The 26,879-nt window shown below is 50.4% G+C and overlaps 2 protein-coding genes across 2 annotated transcripts; one reads left to right on the forward strand and one right to left on the reverse strand.

Annotated features, from left to right (window-relative positions):
- The first annotated feature begins 210 nt into the window (after window positions 1-210).
- On the forward strand, window positions 211-2,918 carry LOC100194076 (uncharacterized). Its single transcript, NM_001139132.2, is given in 7 exon segments — window positions 211-470; window positions 771-1,282; window positions 1,386-1,553; window positions 1,642-1,686; window positions 1,805-2,012; window positions 2,091-2,172; window positions 2,278-2,918. Coding segments are annotated over 6 exon segments (1,509 nt in total). The 5' UTR covers window positions 211-470; window positions 771-787; the 3' UTR covers window positions 2,789-2,918.
- Window positions 2,919-3,125: 207 nt separating this feature from the next.
- LOC100194020 (uncharacterized) lies at window positions 3,126-8,364 on the reverse strand. The gene is given in 6 exon segments (NM_001139083.1): window positions 3,126-3,497; window positions 3,585-3,744; window positions 5,432-5,573; window positions 5,667-5,863; window positions 6,419-6,800; window positions 8,022-8,364. Coding segments are annotated over 6 exon segments (984 nt in total). The 5' UTR covers window positions 8,099-8,364; the 3' UTR covers window positions 3,126-3,471.
- Between the last annotated feature and the right edge of the window lie 18,515 nt (window positions 8,365-26,879).

Here is a 26,879-nt window from a genome sequence, read left to right on the forward strand (position 1 = left end):
CGCTCCCTATGTCCCAACCCGTGACCCCCCCGGCCCCCGTAGTCTGTCCCACTCTGCTGCTGCTTCCCGTGATCACGTCCACGTGTCGCTGCGACGACCGATCACTGACCACCGGCCGCCGCAACCTAGTACTACTGGGATGAGAGTGATCGGGGCATCGGGCCGTCGGGGCACGAACAAAAGCAGCGGGAAAGTGACGACGGGCAGGGCGGGAGGAGAAGCTGTGGGTCGATCACTTGGGTCTTGGGTGGCACGCGCTACAAGCTAGGGCTTCTGCTCCGTCCTCCGCGAATCCGCGGCGAGCCTGCTAGCTGCGTGGCTTCCCTCTTCCCGGGAGCGGCGCGGCGGTAGTGCTGGTGCTGCCCGGACCAGACCAGACCCGAAAGCGGAGAGGCCCCCGTGCAACCGGAGCCGTGCGTTGGAGGTGGACAGGTGGTGGCACCTGTGGGCAACGGCCAACGGCACGGCAGGTACACCGTACAGCTCTTGTGTCTTGTTCACTTGGTCCCTAGTCGTTCGTGGTGTAGGATGCCGTCGTCGGCGTGTCGCTGACAATTTAGCGATCAAGATCGATTCGGTATTTGCGTATCTGACGGTTAAAAGGCTAGGCTGGAGCAATGCACGTACGTACGTACTTAGCCTTTGGTTGTTCCATTGCAGTACCATCACTTTGGCTCGTTGTCGTATTCAAAACCAGACTTGAGCTACTTAGCCCCCCAGCGATTCATGTAGAGGCCGGGGGCGAATCCACACTAACAACATACTTCTAGATTCTGGTCGATCGTCGATGAGGCCGGCGCCGGAGACAAGCACGCGGCGGCCGCAGCTGCGTCGCCGTCGTCCAGTGCCATTGGTGACGGTGGCCGTGTCTTTGGCGCTCATCTCGCTGGCGTGCCTTCCTGTCTTCGCGGATGCAAGCAGAGCGCTGCACCGCGACCGGGAGGAGCACCGGAGGCAGCACCACCGCACGGAGGACAAGAAGAGCCGCGTCTCGCTCCCTCCCGACGCTGACGGCGACTCTCCGCCCGAGCCTCCGGACTCCGGCGGCGCGCCGCCGCCTGCCGACGACAGCGACTGCGGCAACGTGTTCGACGTGAGGGCGTTCGGCGCGTCGGGCGACGGCTCGTGCGTCGACGACGACACGGCCGCGTTCCGCGCGGCGTGGAAGGCGGCGTGCTCCTCCGACTCCGCCGCGGCCACGCTGCTGGTGCCGTCGGACGGCGTGTTCACCATCGCATCCACCATCTTCTCCGGGCCGTGCAAGCCCGACCTCACCTTCCAAGTAAGCTAAGCTCGAGCTGTGCGTTTGCATTGCATTGCATTGCATCCTCAAAATCATCGAACCAAGCCAGCAATGCCCCCGGCCAATTTTCACACTGCTGCAGATCGATGGCGTCCTCATGCCGCCGGACGGCCCGGCGAGCTGGCCGGCGACGGACAGCCGGAAACAGTGGATAGTCTTCTACAAGGCCGATCGCTTGACGCTGGCGGGGGAAGGCACCATCGAAGGCAACGGTGAGGAGTGGTGGGATCTGCCGTGCAAGCCTCACAGGGTACTCTTCTCTTCCGCGGTGCATTAGTCACGGAGTTTACCCCGAAGAAACATGCGTGACGTTTGGGTCTGTGTCCGTGCATGTCTAGGGTCCAAACGGATCGACGCTGCGCGGACCATGTGACAGCCCCGCGGTAAAGCTCGCCGGCAAACTTGGATTTCTTTTCTCCCCATCATCATGTTGTGTGTGTTTCTTTTGTCGAAATCCTTGACGGTCTCACTCTGCTCGTGGAATCTGTGTGCTGTCTGCAGCTCATACGATTCTTCTCGAGCAATGACGTGACGGTATGCGGCCTGCGGATCGAGAACAGCCCGCAGTTCCACCTCAGGTTCGACGACTGCGAGCGCGTGCGCGTCGACGGCCTCTTCGTCAGCTCGCCGGCGTCCAGCCCCAACACGGACGGCGTCCACGTCGAGAACACCAAGTCCGTCCAGATCCTCAACTCTAGGATCTACAACGGTGCGCTAAAACATAAAGAATGTATCAGCTCTGTATCAACTTCCCATCAAACTCTGAGCTCTATCTGTCACGCTGCAGGCGACGACTGCGTCTCCATCGGCGCCGGATGCTCCGATGTCCACGTCGAGAACATAACATGCGGCCACGGCCATGGAATTAGGTACCTGTCAGTCTGTCACTCACTCACTCACCAACGTGCTTCCATGGCGCGCGGTACCGTTTGTAGTGAACCTGACGCGGCGAGCTGCTGCTGTCACCCTCGCAGCATCGGCAGCCTGGGTGTCCACAACACCCACGCCTGCGTGTCCAACGTCACGGTCCGGAACGTGCGGATACTCGACTCCGACAACGGCGTCCGGATCAAGACGTGGCAGGGCGGCGCCGGCGCGGTGTCGGCGGTCGAGTTCACCGGCGTGCAGATGCAGAACGTGAAGAACTGCATCGTCATCGACCAGTACTACTGCCTCGGCCACGGGTGCGCCAACCAGACCTCCGCGGTGCGCGTGGCCGGCGTCGCGTACAGGGACATCCACGGCACGTACAACCCGCAGGCCGGCGCGCCCATCCGCCTCGCGTGCAGCGACGCCGTCGCCTGCACGGACATCACCATGTCTGGCGTCGAGCTGCTGCCGGCCGGCGGGGACGACGGAGCACTGCTCGCCGACCCCTACTGCTGGAACGCGTACGGGGTCATGGAGACGCTCACGCTGCCACCGGTGTACTGCTTGCTGGAGGGCAGCCCGGAGTCTCTCCAGGATCCGCTCACCAGTTGCTGAGATGAGATCGTTTTCTTTACTAACAAAGATTTCTCTCCTGAGACAGTCAACGCTAATACACTGGACATTCTACATGTGACAAATTACAAATTACGCAGACAATGTGAATTTCTGAAATGGCATGCTCCCAGCAACTGAAAGTTGAGCCGCAATGTATTCAAGAGAGTGAAATACGCACTCGAGTCCTCAAAAACTGAGGATGGATAGATACTCTTCCTCATCCAAATAAAAATACGCCGGCATAAGGTGTGCACAGTGACGAACAATCTCGGTAGATCCTAAGAAAAATGTAAGCAGGACGGCGACGACGACCGGAGAGCCCTTTAGCACAACAACAAACGAAAAGGATGCAGAGTTCTTTGCCAAAATTTTGTTGGACCACGAATAGTACAGCTACATATAATGTGCCTCATTAGACAGAACAGGCGTCTTGGCCTCCATCTGTTACATCCAAAAGAAGCTGGCTACAAACATCCTGAAAGGAGGGCTCTTTAGCAAAAATATATACATCGCAAGTGTCATACAGAAGCATGTTATCCTATGCAACTAAACCATAATTCTGCATCCCACCCGATCATAATACTCGCCTATACTCTTCGCGAGGCAAACTGACTTGATTGCCTATATCTGTATAGATGATTTTGAACAGTAAATCACCTTAGTTGAGAATCCACCAAAATGTGTCATTCAGACTTCACGGATAGCCTTTCTGCAGGTTCGGAATATGAAAGAAAAAAGTTAGTAGACCTTCCAGACTGAAATATATAGATAATAGATTTACTGAAAAATGACCTACTTATGAGCTCATATGTCACGATCATTGATGTGCCCCAGACAGACATGTTAAGAAACCTCGGTCCAAAACCTCTATAGAATCCCCTCCAGCCATCTTCATCAAGCAGCAGCCTGGTAGTTTTCATGACTGAAGGCCTGCCTTTACCATAGTTGTCCATAACCTGAAATCACATGAAAATAATGAACACCTGATGATGGAATTCTCACAATTACCATGCATGATAATAGTTCCTTCTATGAAGGTAGTTAGCTACTTAGCTGTGCTAACTTTATGTTCGGGTACATATCCTATGTAAGTTGTAACAAAGGTGGTATGTTAAACAGCCAACTCAAAGATAATCTGCATACGTAAGGTATAAGACTGTCTCCAGTAGAGTGTGTAAAATAGGGGACTCGAAACTGTAGATGACACTGTTTACAGAGAGAAGTTTGAAATAAGAGATGAGATAGGGGATTTGCTGGAGATAGCCTAACATGATCATCACATTATTGATCGCCATATTATTGTAGACATCATTCGCAAGCACAGACAATAACTAAAATGTTGCAGTGCCATCCTTGAAATGTCATATTGAAATTGAATAATAGGTGTGGTTGCGAAACTGAGGCACCTGAGACAGAGGAACAATAAGCTTGAGACTAGACCTGTGTCACCCAGGTTAAGTGCTAAAACATGATCTCACAAGCTACCTAGAATAATGGACATATTGTCCTCTCCATCGTATATTGAGGAGCTTCGGGCCCAGTTGAAATCATGTACATATTAAAGCTTCCCATATTTCACAAGGCAGAAAGTATAGCTTAGGCATGTCAACTTCCAAGATTGTCTCCAATAGTGTCCTCTAAAAAGCCAAGAACGTGGAACCATACGGGGTTCCACATTCCGTTGAACATCGTCCCGATCGAAGAACGGGAACCATATGGAACATCGTATGGAACCATGGATGGGACACGATCTTCACTCGAGTAGGATGTCAGATAGATCATCGTCCCACACAGGCAAGGGGTGCATACCTTCGTATACTGGGTTATCGTGGAAGTGGAGCACCGCGAGGATGTCGGAGGACTGGCGGAGCACTGAGACGAAGGGGTCGCTAATCATGTGCTCATATTACATGAAGGACAAATCATTAATTGTGTGCTCACGTTGCTTCCAACCATTTTTTCTATGTAGGAATATCTACTAGTTGGTTGTTTTGGGGACCTCATTCCACATTATCGTTCCAAAATTTTATGGTTCACGTTTCAGTTATCGAATAAACCATACAAGGAGGTATACCCCCTTCGTTCCATGCCTCCAAAAATTAGTGATCCTCGACCCGTGTTCCCGTTCCTCGATCCCTTCGTCCTAGAAACTTGGCTTCTTTACTTTACAATCTCCTCTAAAAGATTTTCTCTTCTATATCTCATTCCTCTCTAGCAGTATCATCTAGATCTCGTCCTCTATACATAAAGACCTATATTAAAGATATATTTTGCTCTAAACTCAAATGTTTTATATGTATCTTAGTTTTGTTTAATCCATTATTTAAAGTATTAAAATGGATAAGGGAGATGAGAGAATATGTATATAGAGGACGGAGGCACGTCCTCTATATTTAGAGAACGCTGCTGGAGGGTATAGGAGAGGAAATTTCACCTATGCATAGGCCTATGATGTCATTGTGTATGGGTGGTGCAAAGGTTTAGGAGTTCTCTCGTCCTGTATGAGGTCTTCTTGTTAATACAATGCCCAGGGCTGTCTTACCTCGCAGGTCGAGTTTTTTTTATAAATAAGATGACAAATGCCACAGAAAACTATGGGTCTGCAAAGATACATAACCACACCAGAAGAACAACTAAACTTACCTGAAGCCGAGTCTTGATGGTATCTACTGGAGTGGTGATAATCGACGAGCAAGCACCAGCAATTGTTCCTGCTGTTGCTTGGACAACAACAAGTTCTGATTGAGATGGTTTTGTTTGTGAGTCATTTCCATAACCCAAACTCCTATTTGAGGAGTGCAAGAATATTAATCAAGCATGGCACTAATATCTTTGTAGACACAATGAACAATAAATGTCAAATAAAAAATACACACACCTCCAAATAGCATGTTGAGCACCACCATATGCACTCCACCAAAGGGCTGAAGCTGGCGACTGAGTCAACATAGTGATACCAAAACCTCGATAAAGCCCCCGGATCCCTTCTGTTCTGACAACCTTATTTATCACATCGAATGGGCCCCTGTATGTTGCCATCCCTGGCAATCCTTGAACCATGAGCCTTTGGCAAATCTGTGAGTTCAGAAATATAGAAGAGCATGTAAATTAGATAACAAAATAAGGATGTCATACAGAAAATGGTTTTAAGCACATTTGTGAAGAACTATAATATTGTGAAATGTAATATAATGGATTTATATGAATAAATTATTCCTTAAATGGTCAGCCCTTGCTCTGTACAGAAAGATAGTCATCTAGGAACTTCATGAAACAGTACAATGATCATGATTTGACAATGTACATAGCTATGCATCATAAAGCGAACATAATGATTAAAATGAACAGTATAATGACTGAGGTTTAGAAATCTAAAGAACCACAAGCAATTGCAACATGATAGCTTCACTATAGGAGTATCACCCAAAAATGAAAATATGTCAAATGATCGTTTCTGTGTTCATTGCTTCATACGTCACATGCATCATATATTCAGATTTATAGCGTCCTCCGTTGGAAACAAATATATTCAACAAACTTGTTCACATGCTGTTGGTGAATTGGCTAATAGTTGCTAAGCACAAAAGTTGGACTTAAGACAATATGGAGCTAGTGTGAAAGAATGCTCACCACATCTAGAGGCACAAAGTATGAGCATGAACAGATACTCGACATTAGACCTGCAATGCCATTTGCTATAGCAATTTGTGACGCCTCTGACAGATCAAAATGTTCACAATACTTAAATGTCATTTCTTTAGAGATCTCCAGTGATGTTAGAGCTAGCACTCGCCCAGGCAGAGCTCCAACAGCAGCGGTGCCAAATCCTCTGAAAATGCCAGGGATGCCATCGCTTCTCAATATCCTCCTAAAAACAGCAAACCCAGACATATGTGCAAGCCCACCTTCAGCAACCTGCATCCTAGTCTTCACAACAGCTGTTGGGTGCAGAGCACCTTGCTGGGCCGTGAACAGGATAGCTCCAATCACATGAAACCTCGTCTTGTCCAACCTTAAGCGTGATACAAAAAGATAGCTACATCAGTTATAGGAACATGAAAAATTGACATTTTCTTTATATATTCGAAGTCCATAATTTATGCAAATTGCCATGTTGCCAGCATGACATTTCCAAAATAGCATGCAACTCTACAGGCCTTTGAGTACAGGTGACATGAAAACCAAAATTACTGTCCACATCATGGATGAAAAAGATGCAGGTAACAGTAACAGTTCGAACATGTGATTTTAAAGGAATTTTATGAACCCTAGAGTGATCTACAACAATCAGGAGTACCTGAACTACTTTCTTCACTTAACATAATTCTCCAAATATTTCTACATGTACAAACGTTGAAGAACTTTTGGCACAAAGAAAGCTCATGAAATCTTGATGGGTGTAGACGTTAGTTCACAAATGAATCTCCCATTCTTTAAAGGCAAAAGTCAGTTCTGTGCATAGCTATTGCCTGTCTAATGGAAATTGCCTTGAGAAATTGAGAACTCATATGCCACAAAGGAGAATATTTACAACATAAGGTCTCAGTACAAATCCCTATAAGCTATGGCTTGAATCAAGGACCCCAGAAGCACAATTAGAATCAGAAACTGCTGGGACGTGTTACATGTGTACTAAAACAATACGTCATATGTAAAAGCTAAGCATTTGGATTTCCTTATTCTTTAAGGACATGCTCATCTCTGTGTCAAATTTCCATACAAAGATGAACAATGGGAAAAAAACATGTCTACTTGTTAACCGCACCAGTTTGAAGCAGATTGAAGTATAGTAACTACCAGCTTGAACATAGCAGCGGCTGCTGGAATTGGGGAATACAATCGATTCCTCTCTAAACACGTCAAGTTTTGCCAATTAAATTTACAGGTTTCCCAGAATACCAAGTTCCGTTCCCCGTCCACATCTGCGGCACTGATCTCGTGGACCTCTGCCGCGGCCCCCGCCCACCAAAAGGTTGGGAAAAGACGCAATGCGCCCGTGAATCACCTTCATGTAACCCACTCTTCCCTGGCTGCCCATTCCTCATCCTCGGCCCGTGCCAAGCACGGGAGCAAGCGGCGGGCTGAGAGTCCAACCAAACTAAAAGCACGCTGGCGATCTGGAGAAGGACCAAAAGATGCCAGGCCGCAAACGTAACCTGACTTCCAGGATGAAAAGGTTCCTCTTTTGGATTCTTATTAACTCTCTATCTATGAAGGGGAACGTGGCGCGTACCTCTCCCAGTTGATATTGGCCTCTGCGAGCGCGATTCCTGCCGCGGACGCCTCCGAGGTATCCGCCGCCGCTGCCATGGATCCGCCACACGCTTACACACGATGCGGCTCCGGGAGAGGAACAAATATAGGAGAAGCGGCGCGGTGTTTGGTGCTGGTCCTCACTTCGTGCGTGTTTCCGGTCCGGACGAAGTGATGTCGGCGCCTCTGCGAGCGACTATGCGCACGGGGAAAAGAAGGCAGCGGCGGAGGCCGGAGGGGAGGAGGAAGGAGGCGGAGCCAGTTTGTTGGGGTGCGCCACCTCGAGACATTAGGGGTTTTGGTTAGAAGTTTCCAGCACGGTCGGGTCGGCGGCGCCCCTCGGACCGCGCTGCCCAACTTGCCATTCGTCCGGCCTCGCCTCACTGACTTGCGGGGCCTGGATTGGGCGAGGGTCGTAGTGAAACCGAGGAGTGGGTCCCGTCAGTGGGGCCGGGTCGGAGATTTTGTGGTGGCTGTTTCTCGCTTTCCTGCTATCGGGGAACGGGGAGTGGAGTCGTGGCGACGGGGGCTAGGAACCGAGGAAAGCTGCACCAGCGAGGCGGAAGGGGGGCACGTGTAATGCGCCTATTGAGCCTTGCTGTCAACCCTGCCACGTGCTCAAAAATGGCAGGTAGGCGGCCTTCTTTTCGTTTCTGTTATTTCCACATCCCCGCATCGCGTGGCGTGCTGAATGAATCGCGCGTGCCTCCGCATGAATGACACCAAATCGCCTGTTCATTTTTTATTTTTTACAGTACATGATAAAATTAAACTGATTGCTATAAAATTTTTGCTTTATTTCTATAAAATATTTGCATTCTGAAAAGATCTTAAGCCCTAGGTGCCCGTGCAATACTACAGAACACAAATTGCGAGCCTCCAATACACTTAGAGCCCTAGCGATGGGCGGCGTGAATATAATGGTGAGTGCCCGTGCGCTGCGACGGGAGTAAAAAAATTTGTATGAAATATATAAACGGAACGAAAAATATCACTATGATATGTAAGTTTTGTGTGGTAAACATTATCTATATCATACAAATTATTTCTAAAGAGTTAATTTAGAACTTTGTAATGACAAACAAATATGTCGACAACCATACACTAATCTAGTCTTTTTCAGCGATATCAATAAGTCGTTGTTGTATATTTACAGGGATGACATATCGACACGAATTGTCCTCATAACTTAACAGATCAATCACAAAGTTCCTTTGAAAAATCTTTGCATCCTACACACAAAGACAACAGAGAACAAAACGTCAAATTTGTATTATGTAACCAGAATGTATGTTTGAACATTAAACGAACGTATTACACTCACCCTAATAAATTTCATTCGTCTGTCATTTCCCCACATGGTCATAACTTGTAGAACGAGGTAGCTGGTATTAAGCCTATAGAACAATCTTTGGCCAACTATGTTATATACAATGATTATCATAGAAAAAAATTAAACTGTTGAGAAGGTGGTACGAAGAAAATACCCTCTTAGGTCAATTGGAACATCAGGCCTAATTGTATGTTCCCACTGTGGGGGACAGATATCCCCCGGGTCCACTAGAAGAGTAAAAGACCTCACGAAAGGCCCAAGGGCCCAATAAATCGTAAGGTCATTCTTTCGTGGCCCTGGGGAGGGACAATCAGCAAAGCAGATCGACATGAGGCCGGATTGGTGCAAGCCCGGACGGCCCACAACGTCGAGCGAGCGACCACAACAGAGATCCGACTTTCCCGCGCTGGAACCCCCATGCAACGGGGCCATGCCAGGATAGGTCGACGGAACTATAGAGAGATAAACTCAAACAGTTCACTATCTTTTAGTTACACATTGTTATCATATCCACGTGTATTGCCCCACGGTCGAGTATATAAGGCCTAGGGGGCACCCCTTCAGAACGATCGACCCTATCACTCAGCCATCCACCTCAACTCTCTGCATTCTCAATTCGGAGAGCTCCCTTGTAATCTCATTCACCAAGCATACTCACCAGGACGTAGGGTGTTACACATCTCTAAGCGGCCTGAACCTGTAAACATTGTCCACTGTCCCTCGTGCATCTGGCACAAACCATTTTGCTACAGTCGGCGACACCGTCCTACTCCTAAAAACACCTTGAGGGGCAACCCCAGGTGTGCGGTTGGACCCAAAACACCGACAGCTGGCGCGCCAGGTAGGGGGTGTGTCGATGATCCAAGCTAGCTCAATGGCCGTCACCTTCCACAGCAAGATCACCCTCCGCCCCGGATCCGTATTCTTCTTCGGAACAATCTCATCCGTAGCAGATGAAGAGGGAACTCTACACCGCATTGCGGATCCGCCGAAAAAGAAGTCTCCTCCAACAAACTCCGAAAATGTCGGAGAAGCGCAACCTCCAGCTCTCCGGAAAAAGATCGTCTCCGGAAAGTCGGGGGCCGAGAGCCCGCTGACCCGGAGAACTCCACTGTCTACTTCCCCGACAAAAGAATGGACACAGATCGCGAGGAAGAAGGAGACCAAGGGGAAGCAAGTTGTTTTTTCCGTTCCTCCGCCCTCAAAGGAGAACGGAAAGAAGGTCGCCACGACAGCAGCACCATTCTATCCCGACGTCCTCTTCATCGGGAGAGCGGAGTCGCCTCCCGTCTCCGACGATGAGCCAACCGCACCCGGAGAAGAACCACCTCAACGAGAATCCCGCGGACGGAGAAACCGGCGCAGGAACGTTCGACGACATCACGCGGCTGGAGAACGAGATCCGGAGCAACCTGTCTCGCGAGACGAGGTCTCGGAGATAGGAGAAACTCCGGAGGAACGCGTCTTCAGAGAACGAAGGAACTCCCGACGACGTGATCGCCGCCGGGTTCAGGAACAAGCCGAGCAAGATGCAAGGCAACGCCGGGAGAATCCATTCTTCGGGCGCAACCTGAATCCCGACTTCGCCCGAGCCATGAACACGCTGAGCGAAGTTGGAGGAGTACTAGCTCGGATAGCTGATGGACTCCCTCGGACTCCCGACGCCGAAGGCTACCGATGACTGTTCACCCAGGCAGCCAACCATCTTCTACCGCTTGCTCACCCGCCAAACGATCTACGACACGCCATCAACAGTCGCCGAGACGCGCGAAGCTCCATCAACGCTTCGCATGAACGACGGCACGAGAACGAGATCCGCCGCCGGGAGGAGTACGACAGGGATCATGGCATCCCAGCTCGGAGCCAGGCCACCAGAACTGAGTCGGCAACGGCCTCAACTGGCGGTACTACCCGGGGACGGTCGAGGAACCACAACAACTACTCCCCTCCCCGGGACAGACATCATCCCCGACAACAGGAGGACACGTGTGGAGTGTCTGCTCTTACTCCACGCCTTAGGGCCATCCAATGGCCTCCTAACTTCAAGGTATCCAATGTCGACAAATATGAACCTAAGCAGGATCCAGGGGGCTGGCTGGCCGTCTACACCACCGCTGCTCGAGCTGCCGGGGCGTCCGAAGACGTGATGACCGCGTACTTACCCATTGTCCTCGGGCAAGATGCGCTGCAATGGCTGCGACATCTACCCCGACACTGCATCGACGACTGGGGCAACTTCAGTCGACGCTTCACCGCCAATTTCCAGTCCATCTCCGACAAACCGGCGCAACAGTGGGACCTCAAATCCATTAAGCGCCGGGGGGATGAAACTCTCCGGTCGTACCTCAAAAGGTTCCAAACCATGAGAAATCGTATCCCCGAGGTCACGGAGGCAGCCGTGATCGAGGACTTCTACAGAGGATCCAATGACTCGACTTTCTTCCGAGCCATATTACAGAAGGCGTCGACTACCTCCGAGGAGCTGTTCCGGGAAGCCGACCTCTACATCACCGCCGACGAGTGGGCCCAGGACCTCATCGGAGGAGCAAAGCCCGCACCGGCGGCACCACGACGCGACGCGAACCAGCAACCCGACAAACGCTGGGAGAAGAGGCCCCGCGAAGAAGTACACGCCGCCGGGCCACCAGCTTCTTGCGCCCGAGGAGGACCTCGCGGAGGTGAGCGCACGCTGGACGACATCCTCGACGCCCAGTGCCCGTACCACAAAGACATGCGCCACACTCTTCGGAACTGTCGGGACTTCAAGCACTCCGTCGGGCACGGCCGACCCTTCCAACCTCTACCTCCTCCTCCGCCGAGGGGAGGACCAGATGAACCACAACAACCCCATTAGCAGGAGGAGGGAGGAGGAGGAGCTTTCCCGCGCGTTGACAGGGAGGTCAACGTCATCTTCGGTGGACACGGGTCGCAGGAGAACAAAAGACAACAAAAGCTCAACGATCGCCAGATACTGGTGGCAACCACCGGCCCTCCCGCTCCGTACCGGTGGTCGGAGCACCCGATCACCTTCACTCGGGAGGATCAATGGCTCAACTTCGACCATCCAGGCAAATACCCGCTCCTCGTCGATCCGGTGATTCGAGAGAGCCGGGTGAAGAAGGTGTTAGTGGACGGGGGGAGCAGCATCAACGTCACCTTCCCCTGGACACTCCAAGGCTTGGGAGTTCACCTCAAAGAGCTCCACGAGTCGGACACTCCCTTCTTCGGCATCGTGCCGACTGAAGGGGAATACCCGCTGGGCCACATCTACATGCCTGTCACCTTCGGAACTCCGGAGAACTACAGAACCGAGTTCCTGAGGTTCGAAGTGGCGAACTTCGACTGCGGGTACAACGCCATCATTGGGAGGCCGGGATTGGCCAAATTCATGGCCATTCCGCATTACACGTACATGATACTGAAGATGCCAGGACCGCAAGGAATCATAACTGTGCGCGCCGACTTACAAGGCGCCGCAGAGTGTTTCCGAGTGGCCATCCAAGCAGCCCTCACCACCAAGCCGTCGACGATTTCTTCAACATAGGCGAACTCTAAGCCTGAGGAGGACCTTGCAGTACCGGCGAACGAAGCTCAGGCCGCGACCTCTATGCGGCTGATCGAAGAAACTAAAAGGATCAACCTGGGGTTCGCTGATGAACGCAAGACTGCCATCATCAGCTCCAGCCTGGACGACAAATAGGAAAGCGCGCTCGTCCAGTTTCTGCAAGATAACCGAGATGTATTCGCATGGCAACCTGCGGATATGCCGGGAGTCCCAAGAGAACTGGCCGAGCACAAACTAAAGGTCTATCCCCAGGCAAGGCCGATTCGGCAAAAACTACGACGTTTCACGCCCGACAAGAGAGAGGCCATTCGCGCCGAGTTAGCTCGTTTGGTCGCGGCTGGATTTATTAGAGAGGTGTTACACCCTGAGTGGTTAGCCAACCCTGTTCTTGTACTCAAAAAGAATAAAGTGGATTGGCGCATGTGCGTCGACTATACTGATCTCAACAAACACTGTCCGAAGGATCCCTTCGGGCTCCCGAGGATAGATCAGGTGGTGGACTCTACCGCTGGATGTTCTGTGTTGTCTTTCCTGGATTGCTATTCCGGATACCATCAGATTAGTTTGACAAAGGAGGACGAGGAAAAAATAGCGTTCATCACTCCGTTTGGTGCTTTCTGTTATACCTCCATGTCGTTCGGCCTCAAAAACGCTGGAGCGACTTATCAGAGAGCCATTCAAACATGCTTAGCCGATCACTGGGGCAAGCGTGTGGTGGCCTACGTAGATGATGTGGTAATCAAAACAGAGAACTCGGAAAACTTCATCGAAGACTTACAGCTGGTTTTCAACAGTCTGAGGCAGTATAGATGGAAGCTTAATCCCGAAAAATGTGTTTTCGGGGTACCAGCAGGAAAGTTACTCGGGTTTATTGTCAGCCACCGGGGAATTGAGGCTAATCCAGATAAGATTGAAGCTATCATGAAGATGGAAGCACCTCGATCACAAAAGAAGGTTCAGCGACTTACTGGATGTATGGCAGCTCTGAGCAGATTTATATCCAGGCTGGGAGAAAGAGGTTTGCCATTTTACAAGCTGCTCAAGAAAGTGGATAAGTTTCAGTGGACTTCAGAGGCACAGGAAGCTCTAGACGCACTGAAGAAGTTCTTGACAACACCACCAGTACTGAAGCCGCCACGACGAGCCACGTCAACTCAACCAGCTGAAGATCTGCTACTGTATATCTCTTGCACGACTCACGTGGTAAGCACCGCGTTGGTAGTCGAGCGAGCAGAAGAAGGACATGCCTACCCAGTGCAACATCCTGTTTACTTCATCAGTGAAGTTCTGGGTCCCTCAAAGAAAAAGTATCCTCAAGTTCAGAAGCTATTGTATGCAGTACTTCTAACTGCCCGCAAGCTACGTCACTACTTTGATGACCACAAAGTCATAGTAGTCACTGGCTTTCCGATAGGGGATATTCTTCACAACAAGGAAGCCATCGGCCAAATAGCTAAGTGGGCTTGCGAGCTGGGATCTCATGACATCGAATTTCGACCTCGCACTGCCATCAAAACTCAAGCATTGGTTGATTTCGTATCAGAGTGGACTGAACATCAAGTACCAGATAACCCAGAGACTGCAGAAGTATGGCGAATGTATTTTGATGGCTCGCTGAAGCTGCAGGGAGCAGGAGCAGGAATTCTCTTCACCGCACCTAGAGGCGAGCACCTCAAATATGCCCTCCAGTTGCTGTTTCCGGCCTCCAACAATGCAGCCGAGTATGAAGCTCTGATCCATGGATTGAACATCGCCATATCATTGGGCATCAAGAGATTGATGGTGTACGGAGACTCTCTGGTAGTCATTAGCCAGATAAAAAAAGAGTGGGATTGTTCAAGCGATTCAATGGGAAAGTACTGCACTGCCATCCGAAAGCTGGAAGATAAATTCGAGGGTCTGGAATTTCATCATGTAGAAAGAGATCGGAACACGACAGCCGATGTGTTGTCCAAGCTAGGATCCAGTCGAACTTAGGTCCCACCTGGAGTCTTTGTGCAAGAAATACTACATCCGAGCATCTCAATGGATCAAGCAGAAGAGTGTAATATTATAGATCAACCCGAGTCAGACTCTGATGACTGGAGAAGGCCAATCATCAGGTATATAAAGAATGAAGAGGAACCAGATGACAAAAATGCAGCCGAGCGCATTGCCAGACAGTCGGCTCACTACACACTCATTGGGGAGACATTATATAGAAGGGGTGCATCAGGCGTCCTCATGAAGTGCATTCTCTCATCTATTGGGAAGCGACTTCTGGAGGAGGTCCATGCTGGGCAATGTGGAATACATGCAGCGTCCAGGACCCTAGTCGGGAAGGTCTTTAGGTCAGGATTCTATTGGCCAACAGCAAAGAGTGATGCAGCCGAGTTAGTTCAGAGGTGCGAAGCTTGCCAATACTTGTCAAAACAACAACATCTACCAGCACAGCAACTGCAGACCATACTAGTGACTTGGCCCTTCGCATGCTGGGGACTGGATATGATTGGACCTTTCAAGAAGGCTTAAGGAGGATACACTCATGTACTAGTAGCAATCGACAAATTCACTAAATGGATAGAGTTCAAACCCATTGCTTCTTTAACCTCAGCTAAGGCCGTGGAATTCATACAAGACATAATATTCAGATTCGGGATACCAAACAGCATCATAACTGACCTAGGATCCAACTTCACAAGTTCAGAGTTCTTCGACTTCTGCGAGCAAAAAAGCATTCAGATCAAGTATGCTTCTGTAGCACATCCAAGAGCCAACGGGCAGGTTGAGCGAGCCAACGGGATGATACTGGAGGCACTCAAGAAAAAGGTCTTCGATAAGAATGAAAAATTCGCAAGAAAGTGGATAAGGGAATTGTCCTATGTCGTTTGGAGCCTAAGAACCCAACCTAGCCGAGATCTGCATGGAAACACTCCTTTCTTCATGGTCTATGGGTCGGAGGCAGTGTTACCCGCCGATCTCAAGTTCGGGGCGCCAAGGTTGATCTTCGAAAGCATAGCAGAAGCCGAAGCTACTAGGATGGAGGACATCGATATACTCGAGGAAGAACGGCTAAATGCAGTAATCCGATCAGCACGATACCAGCAGACTCTAAGGCGCTATCACGACAAGGCCGTGCGACAGCGTTCCTTCTCAGTAGGAGACCTCGTCCTCCGCCGAATTCTAACGGGGGAGGGACGGCACAAGTTATCACCCTTATGGGAAGGACCCTTCGTAGTAGCAGAAGTCACTCGGCCAGGATCATATCATCTCACTCAGATGGACGGCACAGAAGTCGGGAACTCCTGGAATATAGAACACCTGAGGAAATTTTATCCCTAGCTGTATTTCAAAAGCTATCGGGACGACGATGTACTCTGTAATGGAAATATGTCATCAATAAAAAAGGGCTTCAAAGATACTTAGTTTGTTCATGATTGACTTGCATTCTTACTTAACTCGGGGTGACCACTATGCCATGCTAACGGAGCAATCGGCTTAAGTCGGCAACGACTTAAGGCGGTGCAACATGCTCGCGCTTACTTAACTTGGGGTGACCACTATGCCCTGCTAACGGAGCAATCGGCTTAAGTCGGCAACGACTTAAGGCGGTGCAACATGCTCGCGCTTACTTAACTCGGGGTGACCACTATGCCCTGCTAACGGAGCAATCGGCTTAAGTCGGCAACGACTTAAGGCGGTGCAACATGCTCGCGCTTACTTAACTTGGGGTGACCACTATGCCCTGCTAACGGAGCAATCGGCTTAAGTCGACAACGACTTAAGGGGTGCAACATGCTCGCGCTTACTTAACTCAGGGTGACCACTATGCCCTGCTAACGGAGCAATCGACTTAAGTCGGCAACGACTTAAGGCGGTGCAACATGCTCGCGCTTACTTAACTCGGGGTGACCACTATGCCCTGCTAACGGAGCAATCGACTTAAGTCGGAAACGACTTAAGGCGGTGCAACATGCTCGCGCTTACTTAACTCGGGGTGACCACTATACCCCGCTAACAGGGCAATCGGCTAAAGTCAGCAGCGACTTAAGCCGGTGCAACATGCTCGCGCCTACGCAATTCAGGGTGACCACTGCGCCCTATTAACAGAAGCAATCGACTTAAGTCAGCAGCGACTTAAGGCGATCTGACGTGCTTACAATTACTCATATAAGGATGACTTTTATATCCCGCAAACAAATTTCAAAACCATCGCACATCATTTTACTACTGCAAATTTACGAACTGATGAATTCTGAAACAATATGAGAATGACAATGTCGTTCAAGTACTGAAATGATGTCCTCTAACAAATGTCTGACCATGCTAACCGCACGCTCAAAGCACGCAAAATGTTTCTCTATTTTGTGATATTTTTCTCAGGAGCAATCGATGTGGAAGGGCGATTCGAGGAATCAGGGGCAGCATTCACGTCAGCCCTTATATCTTCGGGGACAACCATGCCGGGCCTCCTCATCAAGATTTGCCCCGCCCGAATGGCCTTATCCATGGCTCTGTCGCGCTGGGCTCTGAGAGTAACGGAAGTTTCTTCAGCAACCTTGGCAGCCAGCCGAGCAGTTTCTAACTCCTGGGCGATGGATTTCTTGGAAGCTCGGAGTTCTTTAATAGTAGCGTCCTTCGCTGATATCAACTACTTGAGCCTGGTCACCTCATCCGTAGATTCCTGCAGCTTACAGCGTTGTTTGTCTAACTCTTCCATGGTGAAGCGATGACTCCTCTCCAGGATGGTCAGCGAGTTGCTAGAATCGCGATACAATCTGTCGAGACTGTCACGAGAAGCAGCAAGGATACGTTTTCTTCCTGCAAACAAAAGTCAACTTCCTCAAACATCAAACAAGCAATAGGAGCACAACAAGGCAAGGCACAGTTTCATAAGTCACCTTTTCAGAGTTAAGCTGAGCGTGAAGGGAAGAGCTCAGTGCATTGGCGTCATCTAAGGCAGCAGAGACCTGAGCTAGTTCGGTCTGACTTTGAGAATACTTTTCTTCAAAGTCAGAGCACCGCTGGACCAATTCAGCCTGATCTCGAGAATGTTTTTCTTCAAGAGTGGAAATCTGCCGAGTCATACCTAGCAGGAGACAATCAAACAAAAGGGGTTAGAATGTAAAGCAGTTTAATAGTGAAGACAAAGAGAAGCAAAAAAGCACTAACCAGCATTGGTCGCCTCCAAGTCAGAGACACGATGTTGAAGTAACACTGGATTCCAACGTGCAAGAGACGAAGCTACTTCTGGAACACTGTAACCTCAGCTGGCTAGCCATCCCGTCCACCAAAGCCTGATAAGGAGAGCAGATGAGTGTAACGATAGCAGTTCATGCGGTGTAAAAATCAAGCTAAAGTATACCACAGTACCTGGAGGTTGGAAAAGAATGAAGGGACCCCCAAATCATGAGAGATTAACTGATGATCGGGCGTAAGGCCGCTACCCGAAGCAGCTTGCAATGAACCAGCCGGAACCAACTCAGTGCCATCAACAGAGCCCACAACTTGGTCAGCGGGGACGCTGCCCTCTAAGGCAACCCCCTGGTCCAAAGCTTGGGCTACCACCATGCAGCCAGAGTGCGGAGGCGATCCCGCATGAACGTCCATGGAAGTACAGGAGGGAGACCCCGCTCGGACACCCTCGGGGGCTGGGTCATAGTTTGCACTGCCCACTTGAGCCGGATCATCCCCGGCAGCACCCTCAGGGGCTGGGCAGTGGCTTACACTTCCCACCCGAACCAAGTTATCCCCGGTGACATCCTCGGGGGCTGGGCATGTGTCAACACCATCCTTGGGGTCCAAGTTCTCTGTGGTAGCCACTTCTAAGGCTGATGGACCCTCAGTTACTTCCATGGGACCAGGACGATCTAAGTCAGTCTCCTGACCCTCGAGATCGCGATCTAAGGTCGACGAGGCATGGGATGACCTCAACCCAGCATCAAGCACATCAGCACAAACCTCCATCACACCATCATCTGCTGGCTCCGATAACAAATCCTCTGGAACCATATCCTCAAGAGTCTGATCAAAATTCGCGAGGGACAATTCTTGCAGACCAATGAGAGCAGACAAAGCAGGAGAAGGAACTCCACTACTTTCACCACTAACGATGAACTGCCGACTGTTTTTCTGAGTCAAAGGAACTTCATCCTCTTCCTCCCCGTCGTCTTCATTAGCAACACAGGCAGCACCCCCATTGGGATCAGCAAAAGATGGAGCACCCACATTGGGATCAGCACAGATTGGGCACACCCATTGGGGTCAGTGTCAATAAATTCAGTCACAGGCGTTTCTTCAGTAGCAGGAACCGAAGTACCAATGTCCCGATCCAAACTGGATACTCGCCGGAGGCGTCTCTTTTTCCTTTTCTGCTCATCAGCAGAAGGATCAGGCTGATTGGCTCGGCAAGGGCGCCTCGGGCGAGTACTGGCAGGTTTCTGAATGTCCAAGGCCGTATCAACCTCTGGGAGGGGAGCCACCACCGATGTCCCAGCAGGAGCAGCATCAGAAGAGTCCTCAGCCAGCAAATCAAGCATAGCACTTATCTCTGCATCACTAGGATTCAGGGGCACCTCGAAATGGACCTGCCGTTCATCATCAGGAATCTCCCCGAGCGAGGCAACCAAGGCGCTAACTTCTTCAGCAGAGGGTCGTACTCTAAGGCCCAAACTGCCATCAGTGACACGAGGATTCGACACAAAAAGAGTGAAGGCTTTGGGAGGAGGCAAGTTCTAGGCTGAGTATGCCACTGGGGCACCAACATTTGACACCTTGCCTCTAAGGATCATCTCAAGTCGGTTCACCAAGTCTACAGAGGGAATTCTTCTGTTGGTGACCCGAGTTGAGTCGGCTAGGCCTCGATACAGATAAGCCGGGTATGCCCTGTCTTTCAACGGCTGAATATTCTTGAAGACAAAATCAGCAACCACAGCCTCAGCAGTCAGACCCCTCTCCTTCAGCAACCCAACTTCAGCTAGCAAAGCACCTGCCTCAGCTACCTCTTGATCCGTGGGGGACTCGGTCCAACTCGGGGTGCGAACGTCCGGCTGTCTTCCCGACCGAGGGGGAGAGAGTTTCCATGATTCTCAACAATGAACCACTCCAAGCGCCATCCCTTGACGCTGTCTTTGAGAGGGATCTCAAGATACTCAGTCTTCCTCCCACGGCGCATCTCCAAGCTAGCACCCCAACCAACTGATGTTGTCCTCCGGCCATTCCAGGGCGACAGTGATACAAGTACTTCCACAACCCAAAATGTGGCAGCACGCCAAGAAAAGCTTCGCACAAATGAATGAAAATGGAAATTTGCAGGATAGAATTGGGATTCAGATGGGTCAAGTTAAGATGGTAGAAATCAAGGAGGCCGCGGAAAAAGGGAGAAATGGGAAGACCGAGGCCGCGGAGAAGGAAAGGAGCGTAAATCACGGACTCATGGGTATCCTCAGTCGGGACAGTAACCCCATGGCAAATCCGCCAAGAACAGAGCTCCCTCGGGGGAAGGACCCCGATGGACACAAGGTGGAGAAGTTCAGGCTCGGAGATGACAGACATGTGGTTACCTGCAAAAGGCAACTGGCTGTTGGGGTCGATTGGAGGAATCACCGCGGCAGACGAACTCGAGGCCTTCCTCTTGGGCGCCATCTCGATTCTATCGGCGAGCAGAGTGGGAGGCGAATTGCAGAGAGGATTTGGAAGCGAGAAAGCAAGAACTAGGGCACGGAAAGCAGAGGCGGCTAAAAGCGCAGCACTTATGGGATATTCCCGAGCCAGATACCGTTTCAAAAAGCGCCCAGTCAGCACCCGACGGTTATTTCCAAAACACCGGCGTGCCACGTCATCACCCGGCAGTTATTTCCAAAACACCGGTGCGCCACATCATCACTCGGCTATTATCCTCAAAATGGCCCACGCAGCCTGCTATCACTCGGCGTCACCCCTAAAACGCTGACGTCGTCTTCAAGTCGCTCGGCGTTACCTCTAAAACGCTGACGTCGTCTTCAGTCGCTCGGCGTTACCTCTAAAACGCTGACATTGCCCTCAAGTCACTCAGCGTTACCTCTAAAACGCTGACGTCGTCTTCAAGTCGCTCGGCGTTACCTCTAAAACGCTGACGTTGTCTTCAAGTCACTCGGTGTTACCTCAAAAACTCCGACATCATGTTCAGTAGCTCGGCAGTTAACTCTAAAACTCCGACATCGTGTTCAGTCGCTCGGTAGTTACCACTAACACGCCGACGACGTCTTCAAGTCACTCGGCGTTACCTCAAAAACCCCGACATCATCTACAAGTCACTCAGCAGCTACCTCTAAAAGCATCGATATGATGCCCGAGTTATTCACTTACTATTCCAAGGGAATCAACTTCACGAAAAAGGCGGGAAGAGTAATGATTCAAGAACTTTGAGTTATGAATATCAACGAGCAATCATCACAGAGAAGCCAACATCATTTCTTCATTAAAGGGAAGATATCATACTTACAAATCAACTCATTATGAGTTGATACTTCCCTATTACTACTACTACATTACATTATACTACTACTACTACTACACTACACTATACTACTCTACACTACTAAATACTACTACATTATTCTAACTATACTATACTAACATCTAAGGACCAGTGGCATCTAGCCACTGGCCCTGTTGCTGCCGCCGCCGTTGCCGCCCCTGTTGCTGCCCCTGCTGCTGCCGCCGCCACCGCTGCCGTCCCTGCTGCTGCCGCCGTCGCCATCCTTGCTGCCGCTGCTGCCGCCCCTGCCGCTGCCGTCACCGTCACCGCCGCCACCGCCTTCGTCGTTGTCGTCGTCGTCGTCGTCCTCGCCGTCGCCGCCACCGTCCTCCTCGGACGAGTCCTCCTCATCCAAGGAGTACTCCGACTCATCCGAGCCCTCGAGCCCGGAGCGCTCGACGGCCCGGATGTACGTCCAGACCTCCGCCGCAAGCCCCTGGGAGTCGTCTGAGTCATCAGACGACTCACGCAGGGGGATGGGAGTCGGAGACCCCTCAGACTCAGAGGAGAACTCCTCCTCTGAGTATTCCGAGTCACCAAAATCCTCCGATGGAGGAGTTGGCTCACGCTTGCGCTTGTTGTTCTTGCCCATGGTGGAAGCGAAAGGGAGAGAAGAAAAGCAAGCAACAGAGAACAACAAGAGATGTGAAAAAGCCTGAGAGACAACGACATTATTTATAGAAGGAGAAGGCAACCGCTCACCTCCAACCACGGTCACTGAACAATCACAAAGCATTCAATAAGCACTTCAACCCGTCTGAAGACACGTCAGGCGACTGACGCCGTTTCACGCAGCACAACACCCATTGGGACTCCAGTCAACAGCGCGGATGATATGATTACACCCGCCGTCACATCACATTACTACTCAGAAGCAGCCGGCTAAAACACTCAGCGTACCAAGCCATCCCTTGCCCACACCCATTGGGGGGGGACGCCCAGGAATTATCAGTATATTTTTCAAAACTGTCACATCCGTGCAGGGCATGCAATGAATACCTCAAGACAAAAATGAGATATCAGTAAGGATCAGAGGAAAGCCAAATATAGCCGGTGAAGTACAAAATATTGTAACACCCCAGGTGTTACCTTGGCTAGAGCCACTTTGGCACTAGAAGCTGTGTTCACAAGGGTAAAGACTTAGGGCACCACATAAGAACTTTGGAGATCATGTGCTAATCAAGTTGCCAATGACAAATGAAGCATTACTCTAATCCTTGCACACTTACTACCTTGGATAATAGGGGAGAAGAACCCTAGACCTCTCCTAAATCCTATCTTCCAAAACCCTAAGTAAGGGGGGGAAAGAGAGTGAACAAGGGTGCAAAGTGTGTGTAACTTTTGCCCAAACCCTAAGCAACATTATAACCATCAATTAAGGGAGGGAAATATTGCAAAAAGACCCCTGGAGAAACCCCATTTCAAATCTCCAAGTGGAGAGAGAGCTAGAGCTCTCTATTTCCCTCTAAGTCACATTTTAGCCCTAATCCAAAGACCAGCCGTGTTCACTTTGAAGATGGCGCCAAAACCACTTGGGTTCTATACCAAAAATGTGGTATACCACTTAAGGCACCCCCTGGAAAAATTTGAGACCGAGACTCAGACGTTTGACAGCACTTGACATCAGTTTTGTCGCTGAGTGGGCAGTGAGACAAGCCAGATTTGGCGCCCGTCTATCTCCCGATCTAGGGCGTATCATCCCTTGGAACTCACACATGTGAGATAGCCCTAGGTGCCAGGAGGAGGTCTGCGCCGGATTCATGGCGAGATTCGCACGTTTGTGATCTCTGGAGACGTTTGAACACTGGAAGAAACTCACCTCCACGTGTTCGACGCTGTCGGTGTTTTGGGTCCGACCGCACACCCGGGGTTGCCCCTCGAGGTGCTTTTAGGAGTAGGACGGTGTCGACGACTGTAGCAAAATGGTTCGTGCTGATCGCACGAGGGACAATGGACAAGGTTTGCAGGTTCGGGCCGCTTAGAAGTGCGTAACACCCTACGTCCTGGTGAGTATATGAGCGTGGTTACAAGAGGATTCTCTGGATAGAAGGCACAGAGAATGTTTGTGGGTGGCTAAGTAGAATCGGGTCGATCTGAAGGGGTGCCCCCTAGGCCTTATATACTCGGCCGTGGAGCATTACATGTGATATGATAACAACAAGTAGCTGAAAGATAGTAAACCTCTTGAGTTTATCCTTACGTAACCTCCGCCGACTTATCCTCGCATGGCTCCGTTGCATGGGGGCTTCAGCGCGGGAAAGTCGGGTCTCTGTTTGTGATTCATTCGTTTGACGTTGTGGGCCGCCTGTGTTTGCACTAATCAGTCCCACGTCTTCTTTATTGGTTGTCTTTCCCTAGGCCCACGAAAGAATGACCTTACGAATTATTTGGGCCCTTGGGCTTTTCGTGAGGCCTTTTACTTCTTTAGTGGACCCAGGGGATATCTATCCCCCACAAGCCCCCGATCTTTGAGTTAATTTAGAGGTAATCAACTCAAAGATCCAAGGTCCGGAAAATGACTTCCTGCTGTCTTCTCTGGCTCTGATCACTCGTTCGACCAAAGTTTGGTTTTGTGCTTGTGCCTTAGAGGTCGGCATTTTGGATTGTAAGACTCTAGACTTCATTGGGTGCACCGGAGGTGCACCCAAAGGGTGTAGCCCCCGACCTTTGAGTAGATTTTACAAGATAATCTACTCAAAGGTCTTCTCCAAAGATTATCTCCATTCGCGTTCCTGTATCTCAGTTGAGGATTGACCTTTCCAATCTTGTTCTACGCCTTAGAGGTCGGCACTATATTGATTTAGAATGATAATCCATGGGGTGCACCGGAGGTGCACCCAATGGGTGTAGCCCCCGACCTTCAAGTGGATTTTTGAGGATAATCCACTCGAAGGTCTTCCTTCTGTGTCCTTTTGCTGAGAATTATCCTTTCTGCTTGTAAAAAATTGGCATGATGTCATCCGCGCTATGTCATCAGTTTTTATGCTTCAGAGGTCAGCATGTTTTTTGTCTTTTGCAGCCGAGTTCGCAATCCATCCATATCTCGCTAGGTAGTGTAATTTATTTGCTCTGTGACTGATTGGACATTTGATGGACGTTCTCTGTCTAGTCTTCAAGTCATTTCTGTCGACCATATTTTGCACTCCACTGGCTATATTTGGCTTCCCTCTAACTCTTGTTGATATCTCATTTTTGTCTTGAGGTATTCACTGCACACCCTGCACGGATGTGACCGTTTGAAAAATATACTGATAATTCCTGGGCGTCCCCCCCCCCCAATGGGTGTGGGCAAGAGATGGCTTGGTACGCTGAGTGTTTTAGCCTGGTTGCCTCTGAGTAGTAATGCGATGGGACGGCTAGTGTAATCATATCCTTTGCGCTGTTGACTGGAGTCCCAATGGGTGTAGTGTTGCATGAAACGGCGTCCGCCGCCTGACGTGTCTTCGGGTGGGTGGAAGTGCTTATTGAATGCCTTGCGACTGTTCAGTGACCGTGGTTAGAAGTGAGCGGTTGCCTTTCCCTTCTATAAATAACCCTTTTGCTTCTCTGGTTTCTTCGCATCTCTTCGTTGCTTCTTACTGCCTCTTCTCCTTCTTCTCTCCCAAAGCTCTCAACCATGGGCAAGAACAACAAACGTAAGCGTGAGCCGACTCCTCCATCAGAGGAGTTTGGCGACTCGGAGTACTCGGAGGAGGAGTTCTCCTCCGAGCCCGAGGGGTCTCCGGCTCCCGTCTCTCCCCCGGCGTCGTCCGATGACTCGGACGACTCCCAGGGGATAGCCGCGGAGGTCTGGACATATATCCGGGCCGTCGAGCGCGCCGGGCTCGAAGGCTCGGATGAGTCGGAGTACTCCTCGGATGAGGAGGACTCGGACGGCGGCGAGGAGGGTGAAGACGACGACGACGACGATGACAACGACGGCGGCAGCAGTGGCGGGGGCGACGGCGACGGCAGAGGCGGCACCAAGGGCGGCAGCGGCGGCAGCGGAGACAGCACCAGGGGCAGCAGCAGGGGCAGCACCCGGGGCGGCGGCGGCGGCAGGGGCAGGGCCAGTGGCTAGGTGCCACTGGTCTTTTTAGATTTTAGTATAGTTTAGTATATAATGTAGTAGTAATTAGTGTAATTTAGTAGTAGTAGTAGTATAATGTAGTTTAGTAGTAGTAGTAGTGTAGAGTAGAATTAGGGAAGTATCAACTCATAAAGAGTTGGTTTGTAACTTGTTAACTTCCCTTCAATGAAAGTTGTCGTTTATTTCCTCTTTTTGATGACTCTTCACTGGTTTTGCTAAATGTTGAATCGATTCTTTTGATGTAGTAGAAATAACGCCGAGCCGTTGTGAAGATTGACATCAGCGTTTTAGAAGTAACACTGAGCAATCGAACACAAGACCAGCATTTTAGAAATAACGCCGAGTGATAGAATACCGGCATCAGCGTTTTAGAAGTAATGCTGGGCGTGTGAACACGTGGTCGGCGTTTTAGAGGCAGCGCCGAGTGATTGAAGGTCGGCGTCGGCATTTTAGAAGCAATGCCGAGCGATTGAACACATGGTCGGCGTTTTAGAGACAGCGCCGAGTGGTTGAAAGTCGGCGTCGGCATTTTAGAAGTAATGCCGAGCGATTGAACACGTGGTCGGCGTTTTAGAGGCAGCGCCGAGTGATAGCAAGTCGGCGTCGGCATTTTAGAAGTAATGCCGAGCGATTGAACCCATGGTCGGCGTTTTAGAGGCAACGCCGAGTGATAGCCAGCTTCTTCAAGTTTCTTTGAGGAAAATGGCCGAGTGATGAGGTGGCACATCGGCTTTCTTGGAAATAACTGTTAGATATCCACGTGGCGTGCTGAGATTTCGGAGATGACCGCTGGGTGATGACCGGGCACTTTTTCAAAAGGTATCCGGCTCAAGAATATCCCTTAAGTGTCGCGCTTTCAGCCGCCTTTGCTTTCCGTGCCCTAGTTCTTGCATTTCCGCATCTGAATCTTCTCTGCCACTCGCCTCCCACTCTGTTTCGCTAGCGAGAAGCAAGAATGGCGCCCAAGAGGAAAACCGCGAACTCGTCTGCTGCAGTGATCCCCGCCATCGATCCCAACAGTCAGTTACCCTTCGCAGGTAACCATATGTCTGTGATTTCTGAAGTTGAGCTTCTCCGCCTTGTTTCCGTCGGGGTTCTCCCTCCACGGGAACTCTGTTCTTGGCGTTCTTGCCATGGGACTACTGTCCCAACCGAAGATACCCACGAATCAGTGGTCTATACCCCTTTCCTTCTTCGCGGCCTCGGCCTTCCCATATCTCCTTTTTTCCGTGGCATCCTTGATTTTTATCATATCAACCTGACTCACCTGAACCCTAACTCCATTCTCCAAATCTCTATTTTCGTTCACCTTTGCGAAGCTTTTCTTGGCGTGCTGCCGCATTTTGGCTTATGGAAATATTTGTATCACTGCCG

This window comes from Zea mays, chromosome 3, assembly GCF_902167145.1.
Source record: "Zea mays cultivar B73 chromosome 3, Zm-B73-REFERENCE-NAM-5.0, whole genome shotgun sequence".
Classification (NCBI taxonomy): Eukaryota; Viridiplantae; Streptophyta; class Magnoliopsida; order Poales; family Poaceae; genus Zea; species Zea mays.